This window comes from Marmota monax, unplaced genomic scaffold (assembly GCF_021218885.2).
Source record: "Marmota monax isolate L192 unplaced genomic scaffold, Marmota_monax_Labrador192_F-V1.1 WCK01_AAM20220418_F8-fsc00056, whole genome shotgun sequence".
Taxonomy (NCBI): Eukaryota; Metazoa; Chordata; class Mammalia; order Rodentia; family Sciuridae; genus Marmota; species Marmota monax.
The window spans coordinates 5,825,181-5,837,117 of record NW_026695212.1 but is presented as its reverse complement, the minus strand read 5'-3'; the positions used below and the strand labels follow the sequence as shown (position 1 = coordinate 5,837,117).

The window sequence follows — 11,937 nt, the reverse complement described above, 5'->3', positions numbered from 1 at the left end:
GAAATATAGTTCCTGGCGGCGGAAGCGACAGGAACTCGGCTAGAGGGGTTAGGGCTGCCCCTCGAGTTAAATTTTTGGCTCCATTTTCTCCTCGGTACACAGGGCCGCAGAGACCGGCGCAGAAGCCAAGGGCCGCATAAGCTAAGCTCCGCGGTGAGCGCCCCCTACCGCCCGCGGGGAGTGCGCCGGAAGCGGCGGCCCATCCGGGCTTTTGCGCGCGTGCGCGCGCGTCCGGCTCCACCGCCTCGACCAATTGGGGACCGGGTTGGCGGCGCGGCCTTGTGGCGGGTCTACAGGTGGGGATCCGGCGCTGCCCCAACGGAACTCCAGCTCGGGCTAGTTGGCGCAGCGCCCGCTCCCCTCCCCGTTTGGCGCGGGACGCTGGGAAGACTCTTTTAGTTGTGCTGTTTTTCTATTTCATGGGTTATTCCTCCCGACTGCAGTGGAAACTAGGCAAATGCGTATCTAAGTGTCGCTGCCACCAAAAAGAAACCAAGATTAACAGACGTATATTTTAAGTCCACGCCGGCAGCCGCTGGAGGTGTATACAAATTTCAAGACTTAAAAAAAAAAAGATGCAAATCAGCATATGACATAGACTTATACACCGGTGAATACCAGTGTTCTTAGTGGGGGGACAGGGGGTGATTACATAGCACGCTGAGCTATGGAAAGAAATAGGGGCTTAGGGCCTTTATGGGTGGCAGTGACTTCAAGTTATGGAAGGAAGGGTGAGAGAAGGAAACGCTTAGTGAAAAGGTCTTGCTATACAGATGGTCTCAGGTAATAAAATTAAGTAGATCAGCCCTAGCAACTGGTACTTTACAAGCGTATTATAAATTTCCTTTATAAATGTAAATTTCTTTTACAAAAGGACATTTCAGAGCCATACCTGCAGTTTCTGAGAATAATGATAGAACAGTATATTATGCATTCAGTTCTGACTCACCTGTTTTCCTTCATAGGTGTGGCAAGTGATATTGGTGCAGTCTCATGAAGAACTGAGTTGGTTCAAGCCAGCAAGCAGACTTTGCAGACCAGCTTCACAGGCCAGAATGTGATAAGTCTGTGAACAAATACTTCTTTTTTTTTTTTTTTTAAATAAAATTGTATCCTTTCCTTCCACTCCCTATCTACTAGATCAGAATCTTCTTAAGCATTGTTAAAACCAAACTCTGAAGAAGGAGAGATATCTGAAATAAAAGGTTTTATTGAGCCATTACAGACGCTAGCCAAAAAGAAAGGACCAGTCCTGGGACAAGCTCCCTCAGCCACCCACAGCTAGGCCAGGTAGTGGAGCCAGAATTAGTGTAGATTAGTTAAATGGAGTCAGGTGGGATCAAGGAAGCCAATTTTGAGTGAGTCCGAAATTGGAGACTGTTCCCTGAGGAATTGAAATATTAATTCCTTTAGAGCCCTTCCTCCAACTTTATCAAGAACCTGCCCTAGCTCCCTGTTGCTAAGGTAACCTATCCCAGGAGTTGCCCTTCTCTACAGGGAGCTATAAGGTTGTTAATTAACGTGTCTTGGGCTGCTCCATCCTGCCCTTCCTCCTTCAGCCCACCTGTTTCCCACCTTTTGACCATCCCACAGAGCATTTTCTAGGCCTAGTCACATATGCAGAAAGGAGAAAGATGAAGAGAGCAGAACAAAGGAAGCCTAGGACTTATAAAAAGGGCAGAACACCTCACTTCATGAGATACCTGAATACCAGCTATGGCCTCCTTCCCTCTCCTGGGAGAAGTCTGTTACCCCTATTAAATAAACCCGGCTTTATATGCTTGCCTCAGCATGCTTCTCTAATGTTCAACTTCAACATGCAAGGAATCAGAATTCATTGCTGATAACCAATGGTATCAGTAGCATTCGGAAAAATGTCAGCTGAATCCAAGAATCCAGAGTACTTTTATAATGAAAATCTGAGAAAAACAGGCATAAGTTATTTACATTGCATCTACATTGACTATGGATAAGAGGAACAGGATTGCGTAAAGCAGGGGACAGTCTACCAGGAGAAGCGGGCTTGCTTCTGGATGGATTGGGGCTGCAGGAAGGATGCTGTAGCATCTAGGGGGTTGCCAAAGGATTTGAGTAAAACAAGGGGGTTGAGGTTTGTTTGAGATGGAGTCTTAGTATATTGCTTAGGCCGGTCTCCAACTCATGGTTTAACCAACCCTCCTGTCTTAGCCTCCTGAGTTGCTGAAACTATAGGCATAAGCCATCCCACCCAGCTGAGTTAAGTAAAAAACTAAAGAATGGAGAGCTGGGGGTGCAGTTCAGTGGTAGAACATATGCTTATCATGTGGGTTCAATCTCCAGCAATTAAAAAAAAAAAAATCTCAAAGTCAAAAACTTAAATCCAGCAAAGTGGCATGTGCAGCATCTCACTGGGAGGCTGATGAGGGAGGATTGCTTGTGCCTAGTTCAAGACTAGTCTGGGCAACATAAAGACATCCCATCTCAGAAGAAAACAGAGAGAAAGAATGTAAAATGGTCTTCAGGGTCTGTAAATTTTTTCCGATTAAATTTCCTCCATCTCCTCCTTTCTATCTCCTTCCAGCTTTGTAATTAAACTTAGAATATCTCAGAATTTTTTTCCTGAACAGCCAAGTCATCACTCGATTTAATTGACCACATTATTAACTTCAGAGGTTTAGTGTGGCTTATAAAGATATCATCTTTTGTTGGGCAAGGTGGCACATGCCTGTAATCCCAGCAGGTCAGGAGACTGAGACAGGGGGATCTCAGGTTCAAAGCCAGCCTCAGAAAGTTAATGAGGCTCTGTGTCTAAATAAAATACAAAAAAGAGATGGGGATGTGGCTTAGTGGTTGAGTGCCCCTGGGTTCAATCCCCAGTACCAAAACAAACAAACAAAACAGAGATCTTTATCAGATCAACTATAGTGAGATTTCTGTTTATGAGACCCAGTGCTTGACACTGGTGAAAGAAAATCTCAAGCAGGGGAGAAAATATATAAGCATAAGAAGATAAGTGATCATATTAAGTACCAAGTGAATAAACTAGTATGCATAGCCATAAGAGTTCAAAGACAAGGCTAGGGATGTAGTTTAGTGGTAGAGCACTTTGTCTTGTGTGCACAAGGGTCTATCTTCATTTGGTCCTTAGCACCACAAAAAGAGTTGGAAGGCAAAATTCTTAGAAAATGCTGGGGGCAGTTTACAAAGACCTCAGTGACCATCCACACATATTTTATGCCTTAAAGAAAGACTTAAAAATGGAGCAGAATATTCCAGGGTACAAGAAAAATTCTATCAAAAAAAGCTGGAAGCAAAGATACAAGAAGACTGTTTGAGAGACAATAAACAGATCAATTTGACTTGCATATGAGTAAAAAAAAAAAGTCCTAAGAATCTTGAGTCTCCTTAAATGTCAGGCAAGAGAATCTGGGCTTTGAACCAAATAGTGTGCAGAGTTTGATAGCATATAAGCAGGTGATTTGTTTCAAACTGTCTTAACAGGACCACTTAGAGCAGATTTAAACCAGGCCAGCCTCTTTCTGGGCTAACTTTTCCCCTTCTTGTTGGCCCTGTTTTCAAAAAATTCTCTTGGCAGAATTATTAGAGCAGAAACTAAGGGCAGAAATTATAGAATCTGTCCTTTTTCTAATAGAACCAGGAAAGAGGAGGCAAAAGTGAATAAAATGGTAAGATTTAAGGTGTTAGAGAAAGATGAAATAAGGGTTTAATCTTTCAAGGACTTGGTAGTCAACATTTACCATGTGTACTATGGGAATTGAAAATATGCCACTCCCAATTATACTTCTTTGGCATATTTTGAGATGGATTTTAGAGGAAGGGCAGACACAGGAATAACTATGCAAAGTTGTTCCTTTGGAAAAAAAAAATTTACGCCTATCTACATGAATAAAGTATAAAGTTTGTGGCAAACAGTGGCATTCTCTGAGACCTCCTTATCTGCCTAAAGGTGACCTAAGGAAGCTCATTTCACAGGATAGGAGACTAGAGATCCAAAACCCTGCCCAGATGGAGATTGCTACAGGCTGTCACCTATTCTTTTGAATGCAGTTCTGAGATTACCAGAGAGTCATCTTTATCTGCATGATACAACAAACTTTTATTCATTGTACATTCTTCCCCTCACCCTCCCATAAGCTGTATCTGTCTGTTCCCAGAATTCCCAAGCATCTATTCCTCTCTGTAGCTCAGGATATTTTATAAGCTTCAATCATTTGATCTTTCTTTGAGTCTTATATTTCATGAGGCTCCCATGCACATGCATGTAATAAATAATACACATCTTTTCCTGGCAACCGACCTACTGTCTGTTTATTCCAGAGACTCAGATTATTGAGGTTTTAAAGACTAGAAGGGAATTTTTAACTCCATTTCACTACCAAGCACTACCATAGGCCCAAAGAGGGGAACAGCAGTCATACTCCTTGCTGGCATGGAACCTAGCAGAATAAGAGTGCAGGAATAAAAAGTTGCGCTGCTTTTGAGGCCCATCTTCCTTCCAAAAGATGGAAATAACTTGAATGTCTTTATAGTCTCCAGGATATAAATTCTACAACTTTCTGCACTATAGACTTATCCTGGACTTTATACCTGTATTTATTAATGACAGCTGACTAATCTTTAAAGCATGGTGACAAACAAGATTTCTCAGAATGCTGAGAGTTTTGCAATATTTATGAGACCATCTAAAATTACAGAAGTAGTTCAAATTCCACATTTTCCTAACATCTGGAACTAAGTAGTGCCCATTAAAAAGCAAATTCCCAGCAAATGATGGAATATAAACACAGGGGGTTTTTTGGTTCTATATTGAGAATTAATCAACTATCTTTTTATGTTGACAAGTTTAAATATGCAGTAACATCCACAGAACAATTACTAGCATCAAATATATTTTAAAAATAAAGCATTCCCCAAAAAGTTGAAATTCCCTTGTTCTTAATCCCATTTTTCTATTTTCTCGTTTGTTTGTTTGTTTGTTTGTTTGTTTTTGGGGGGTGGGGGTTTTGTCTTTTCGCAGTGCTGGGGATAGAGCCAGGGCCTCTTTGTACATTCTAGGCAAGCGCTCTATGCTTGAGCTATGCCCCTAGCCCCTATTCTTCTCTCTTGAAACAATCATAATGATCAATTTGATTGATCATATCCACTGAGCCCATGTTTTGTATACATTAACTATAAATTTATGAATTTTTTTTTTTTTTTTTTTTTTCCCCACGGAGCACCCAATTTATTCCAAGATCCGTGGGACACGCGAATGGATGAGGAGCTTATCAGGAAGCATCTCTGCCCCAGAGGGTGGGAGAGAGAGCAGAGGAGAGCAGGGCGGGGCACGTGTCCAAGGAGAAGTCCCTGAGGTGGGATCCGGGTGGGGCGCAGGGGCCCACTGGTGTCCGGGTGTCTTCGGGTGTCCTCCTGCCTGAGGGGTCCGGGAGGCGGCGGCCAGGGCAGGTTGCACATCTCGCTCCAGCAGCTGGCCCTCGTGAGGTAGAACCCGGGCCACCTGTCTGTGGACAATGAGAGGGGCTAGGAGTCAGAGTCGCCCGCCCTGTGGTGCCCAGGTGGACCTAACCCTGCTGGCACCCCCCAAGGGCAGAGGGTGTCCATTCATCCTTTGGAAATGACACTCATCAAGGCACACGTGAGACCTAAGGCAGCACCGCTCCACCTACTTGGCTCCGTGGGCGTCTCAGCTGGGCGCTGGCCGGGGAGCCACTCTGTTTTTGAAGAATCTTCTGAGGGCCTGACCTCTGGTGGGGGCAGGTCCCGGGGGGTCCCTGGGTGCTGGTGCTGGTGGCGCGGGCCCTCCAGCTGCGGGAGCCACTCTGTTGGAGCGTCCGGAGCCAGTCCTGGGGGCCTGCCCGCAGCAGCACAGCCTCGCCAGACAGGTGGCCATCCTCCGGACCACTCCCCTCCATCCCCTGGCGGTGTCACGGGTCAGGCCAGGGGTCCTGGAGCCAGCAGGGGGTTGCGCGGTGGAGGAGGAGCTGGGATCCGGTGCCAGGGCCTGGGAGGACCCGGGCAGAGGGGCCGTGGGGCCGGGAGCAGGGACGCTGGCCGACAGGCTGCACAGCATGATGGCGGGCAGGCTGGCTCTCCTGCTGCCCACCTGCCCTGAAGGCTTGAGCTCCTCAGGCTGCTGCTGCTGCTGCTGCTGCTGCTGCTGCTGCTGCTCACAGGCCGAGAGGGGCCAGGAGCGCATGGCCGGCCTGCTGACGCCCCACCTTGGGCCCAGAGTCAAGTTGGAGGGGATGCATAGGGACGGGCAAGGCCCCACCTGTGGCCACCCAGGCATCTGCAGCCGCACCTGGCAGCCCGCCCCCCGGGTTTTCTGGTGGCCCAGCAGGAGGTAGGTGGCCATGGCCTGGTTGAACTGGCGCGTCGCCACCGACACCCAGGTCTCCTGCAGCCCGTAGCCCAGGTCCAGCATGGCCAGCAGGATGGAGGTGTCCGCGCGCTTGGGGAGCAGCTCGGCGGGAGGACTCGGGCAGCGTTCCCCATCCTGGCTCAGCCACGGGTGCCCCAGGATCTGCTGGAGCGTGGGCCTGTGCGCGGGCTCCAGGGTCAGCATCCAGGACACCAGGCTTTGCGCCTCGTCGGACAGGTGGAACGGGAGGTGGTACCTGGCCTGCAGCACCTGCTCCTTGGCCTGCTCATAGCTGGCCCCGGTGAACGGGACGCTGCCCGTGAGCATGAGGATCAGGAGGACACCCAGGCTCCAGACGTCCACCGCGGGGCCGTCGTAGGGCTCTCGCCGGTGCAGCTCCGGGGCCCAGTAGGCCACGGTGCCGCAGAGCAGGCCCAGCTTCTCTCCGGCCCTGAACCTGCAGGCCAGGCCGAAGTCGCACAGCTTGGCGCGGCCCGCGGCATCCAGCAGCACGTTGTCCGCCTTCACGTCCCGGTGCGCGATGCCCTGCGCGTGGCAGTAGCCCACGGCGCTGGCCACCTGCCCGAACAGCACGCGGGCCTCGTCCTCCCACAGGCCCACAACCTCCGGGATGTGCTGGCCCAGCTGGCCCCCAGCCATGTGCTCCATCACCACGTAGGCAGTGCCGGGGGTCTCCACGATCTCCAGCAGCTGCACCACGTGCGGGTGCTCCAAGCCCTTCATGATGTCCAGCTCCGACAAGACCCAGGACAAGGTGGCCCCCGCCCCCTTCCGCAGGACTTTCACGGCCACCTTCGTCCCCGTCAGGATGTGTCGGGCCAGGAAGACCTTGGCAAAGCTGCCCTGCCCGACGACCCCCAGGGGCTCATAGCGGCCCGTGAGGGCTTCCTCCAAGGAGGAGCTGGCCGCGAGGTCCCGACGCACCCTCCGCACCACACTACGCTCACTGCTCTCTCTGGACATCCTCCGCCCCACGCCCACTAAGCCCGCTAGCTAAAAACAAACACAACAAACAAAGCAAAGAACACAAGCAAAACTAACACAACAAAGCCCAACAGAAAGCCCCAAATCAGAGAACCAACCTGAGACCGCAACCAGAACCACCAAACCACCAACCACCAAACGCGCTAACTATGGGAGTCCCACAGGTCACTGCCTAGAGCTTCCTGTGCTTGTGGACAAGGTGCCAGCCTCGACCCGGCCTTATATCCCCGCTGGCTCAAGGGCCTCACAATGCTGGCCCCTGTGAGGTCACAGCCAGGAGTGGCCCACTCACACCTGGGGGTGGCCCACGGTGGCATCTCCCACTCGGGCCTCCGGGACCTTGGCCACCTTCCTGGTCAGAACAAGGAGGGTCTGTGGAACCTCGGTGCTCCCGTGTGTTCGGGACCCCGACCTCTCCTTGCTGAGAAAGGAGGAGCTGGACCAGGCCCCGGGGCCCGTGCCTCGCCAGTACACAACTCTGTCGTGGCTTTCGCCCCGTGAAGACCCCACCCCAGGTCCTCTGGAGCCATTCAGCGCCTGTCTCCTCCAACTCGGACAGACTGGTGTCCAGAGCGTGGTAGCAGTCCCCTCACGCCAGGACGCTAGTGCGGGTCGCTCTGCCCCCTGAGATCCAGGGCCACGTTCCCGACCTCTGTGGGGTGTGGGGGCCAGGGCAGGGTGCCTGCCTCATCATTGCCACACAAGGTCCTATCAGGTCACTCACCAAAACCCTCCCTACAGCCCACAGGAGAGACGGTGGGTCGCCTTCCAGCGATGAAGACCGAACCTTCCAGCTGAGAACCCTAGGGCCAGAGGTGCCCTTCCTGGGGTGCAGAGAGATGGAGGCGTCCCTGTCACCCAGGTCCCTTCCCCTGCTCTGTCCATAGAGCCTGAGCTGGCTGTTTGGGAACCTCACAGACTGACTGCTCCCCCCTCTGGGACCTGAGGCGTCCACGTGTCAGGCACCAGGAGGCCGGGTGTCCAGGGAGGTCTCGCTCTCTCCTTCCAGCGAGGGACCTTGTAGCCGTGTCCCACACCACATGGCTGAAAGGCCGAGGACTGGGCTCCTTCAGTCCCTTTCCCTGCTCTCCTCCCTTCTATCCTCCTTGGTCATAGTCATGGAGGCCCCAAGGTCACGCATGTGAGGCCAGCGCTCGACTCCCGAGCCACTTTCCCAGCCCTTTCTAGTGTCTTTGACGAAGGATCTCACACACTTGCCTGGGCAGGTCTTGAACTGCCAATGCCCCTGCTTGGCCTCCCCAACCCACAAGTAGAAAGGCAGTCACCACCTTGCCCACAGTGACATGTCTCTGTGTCTGTGTCTGTCTCTGTGTGTTTCTGTGTGTGTGTGTGTGTGTGTGTGCATGAGCACACCTGAGACCAAGCGCGACCATGTGTGGTGCAGAGGGTAGAACCAGGGCCTAGTTGCTGGCCAGAGGAGGTCCAGCCCTGAGGCGCACATCCCCTTGGGAAGCCAGGGCCCCAGGGCCTCACCCTCCTGAAGGACCACAACACCACACCCTCAAAGGGAGGGGAGTTTCATCAGCACTTTTGGAGAAACACACTCCTCAAACCACGGCCCTGGGAAACCAAAGGCAAGGGACTCGGTCTCCCCTGCACCTGCCCTTCAGGACAGGAGTCCCTGGTGGTGGACTGAAGGACCTTAGGCAGGGACTCAGAGATGGGTGAAGACACAGGGGTTTCTGGAAAGGCCAGTTCCTGGCAAGTACAAAAGCTGGCCTCACTTTTCTTGTCCACGGGGAAGGGACCAATTCAGAAGAAAACACTCAGTGGAGGGTCTGCGGTACCAAACCACCAGGAACACACGGGTGGCTCTGTGACATCAGAGACCCAGGGGGAGGGGGGGTCTGCATCTAGTACAGGATGGAAGTGAGGCTGCCCTCCATTCACTTCAGACTGGGATCTCTGACCCACGTCAAATGGAAACCCCGCGGGGATCACAAAGAAAGGGGGACAGAGCCAACACCCCGAGTTGAAGGGATGGGAATTGAAAGGTTCACTCCAAACACTAGACCCGGAAAACGGCTCCTCCCAGCCAGCCCTGCACTCCTGGGGGCTGGGGGCTCTGGCCACACACCCTCCCCTGCCCACACCTGCGCCCCAGCTCCCCCACCCATAGGTGGTCCTGCTCCCTGCTCAGCAGCCCTGGGGAGCTCAGGGTGGCAGGCTGAAGGGCCCGTCCCTGGGTCAGGACGCTCACAGGGACAGTCCTGCGCAGCCGAAGGCCTAGAGAGGATAAAGCTTCACCAGGGCAAGAGCCAGGCCCTGGCAGGGACATTCAGAGGAGGGACCAAGCGGCAGCCTCCAAGCCACTCTGGGGGAGGCACCCACAGCTCTACCCTGACTGCCCCCGGGGCCTGCGACACGGTGCCTCCTCGTGCCACTCTGGGTGTCCCCCCAGGATGGGCTTGGGCTTGTGGCTCCTCTGTCCAGGGTTCCCTTCTGAAAGTGGTGACCGGGCACCATCAGTGTCAGGCCAGGCACAAGGTCTGCCTTTCTGCCCCCCACCCAGCCTCCTCCCCTGGGACCACTCTGGGTCACGTGTTGCCCTTGGGGACCTCCGGAGGGCTCCCTGTCACTGCTCCCTTACACCTTCCCCACTGTGACACCACCACCCACTCTCCCACTGTTGCCAGGAGGCGGCCAAGGAACGCAACAGCTGATCCCCACGGAGCACCCAATTTATTCCAAGATCCGTGGGACACGCGAATGGATGAGGAGCTTATCAGGTGAAAAAGCAGGAACGTAGACTTCAGAGCAAAGAAAATGACTAGAGACAAGGAGGGAAATTACATAACAAAGGATGAAGCCACCATAAAGAAGTATCCAACTAGGCCTCAAGATACTGCAGCAAAACTAACAGGGCTGAAAGGAGAAAGCCAAGTCCACAATTTCAGCTGCAACTTGGACACTGACTTCTCAGCAATGGACAGGACTACCAGATAGACAATCAGCAAGGATACACACTCCAACTGGCTCTCACATACAGAACACCCCACCTACTAACAGCAGAACACACAACTTTTTTAAGCATTCATGGAACAAATTCATTGACAGAAAATATCCTGGGCCTTAAAACATAACAAATTTCAAACAATCAAAATCATAAAAAGTGTGTTGTGACCATAATGGAAACAAACTAGAAATTAGTACCAGAAAGACTATAGGAAAAATTAAGGAGTTCTTATGAAATGTCTTGTATTCTCTCAATGACACGAGGCAAGGTAGAAAGAAGAGGGAAGAAAGAGAAAGGAATAAACTAATAACTGAGTGCCCACTGTAGGCCAAATACTGTGCCAGACATGGCACCAACCCAACAGGTAGCCAAGTTTGCTCTCGAGAACCTTCTATGCCAAGGTTGGGAGTTAGAAAGGATGACAACATAAAAATGAAACAAAATGTCGGGTGTGTTTAGTGTTAATATAGAAAGAAGAATGAGGGAGAAAGTAGCAGACAAAATCACAAAGGCAGGAGAGGAGATCAGAGGTGCTCTGTGTAGTACACACTGGGTAAGTGGAAAGGTGGAACCAGAGGTCAGCAGGAGGCCCCTGCAATACAATAGGCTGCAGTGACAGGGCTTAGGAATGGCTGCAGTAAAGCAGAGAGAAGTGTTGAGGGTATGGCAGATAGGATTTTCTGATGAAGTGGAATGATCCAAGAGAAATGCAGACTCTAGGACAATTCAAGTTGTCTGGCTATGCTCCAGGTAGAATGAAATTGCCGTTTTATGGGACAGGAAGATCTGAGGAGAAGGTTGAGGTGTGAGTGTATACGTATGGTGGTAAATCAAGACTTCGGATAATGCAGTTTAGTTTTAATTAATGTAGTTTCAAGTTTTTAGCTTCTCCCATTTTCTTAATTTTGAAAAAAATTAAAACCTACAAACTGTTAGGATTGTATGAACACCCATATCCCTTTACCTAGATTCACTAGTTGCTAATATTTCACCAAATCTGCTTGAGCTTTTTCTTTTGCTGAACCACTTCCCCTCACATACTTATATCTATCTCCTCAAAAAAGACATTCTCCAGCATAACCACATTACAATTGTCACACTCATTATTACATACAGTACTCTTCTCTGATATACATTTCTTTAAAGTTTTCCTGGAGCCAAGATTCAACCAGGGATGAGTGTGTTCAGTTTGGGAAGCCTAGGAAGCATACATGTGTGGCTGTGTCAAGAAAATAGAATATATGCATTTGGAATTCAGGGATAAGGTCAGATTTGAAGATACATTCTATAGTGAGAATATGAATTACTTAGGAAATGCAGTTGGACTGGGTACCCATTTGAAGTTAATAATTATAAATTTAAGGTGAAATGTGTCTGTCGAGTTATGATTTTCTCTAGTAATAGTAAGTTGAATGGGCAGAGACACAGTGACAATATGCCTAACCATGGTTAGCTTAAGTAGAGGTAAAAAGAAGCAAGGAAACTGACAGCCTCTTTAATGGAGTGATTGTAACAACAGAGCGTGGGTTCTGTTCTGGATGAGAAGGAAAGCAAAGATTGGAGGTGATAAGCATTGTTCTAAAAGTCTATGATT

At 50.5% G+C, this 11,937-nt stretch overlaps 1 protein-coding gene and 1 long non-coding RNA gene across 2 annotated transcripts; one reads left to right on the top strand and one right to left on the bottom strand.

Annotated features, from left to right (window-relative positions):
* Positions 1 to 162: 162 nt before the first annotated feature.
* LOC124083873 (uncharacterized) lies at positions 163 to 4,292 on the top strand. The gene is made up of 2 exons (XR_006848942.2): positions 163 to 541; positions 966 to 4,292. It is a non-coding gene; the product is annotated as an uncharacterized LOC124083873 (long non-coding RNA).
* A 496-nt stretch (positions 4,293 to 4,788) lies between these two features.
* LOC124083871 (sperm motility kinase 2B) lies at positions 4,789 to 9,662 on the bottom strand. The gene is made up of 2 exons (XM_046430613.2): positions 5,667 to 9,662; positions 4,789 to 5,501 (listed from the first exon to the last, which is right to left on the bottom strand). The coding sequence occupies exon 1, from the start codon at positions 7,343 to 7,345 to the stop codon at positions 5,684 to 5,686; it is 1,662 nt and encodes a 553-aa protein (XP_046286569.1). The 5' UTR covers positions 7,346 to 9,662; the 3' UTR covers positions 4,789 to 5,501; positions 5,667 to 5,683.
* Between the last annotated feature and the right edge of the window lie 2,275 nt (positions 9,663 to 11,937).

Excerpts from the sequence above, each read along its gene's own strand:
- LOC124083871 (XM_046430613.2), bottom strand. The coding sequence starts at position 7,345 with ATGTCCAGAGAGAGCAGTGAGCGTAGTGTGGTGCGGAGGGTGCGTCGG.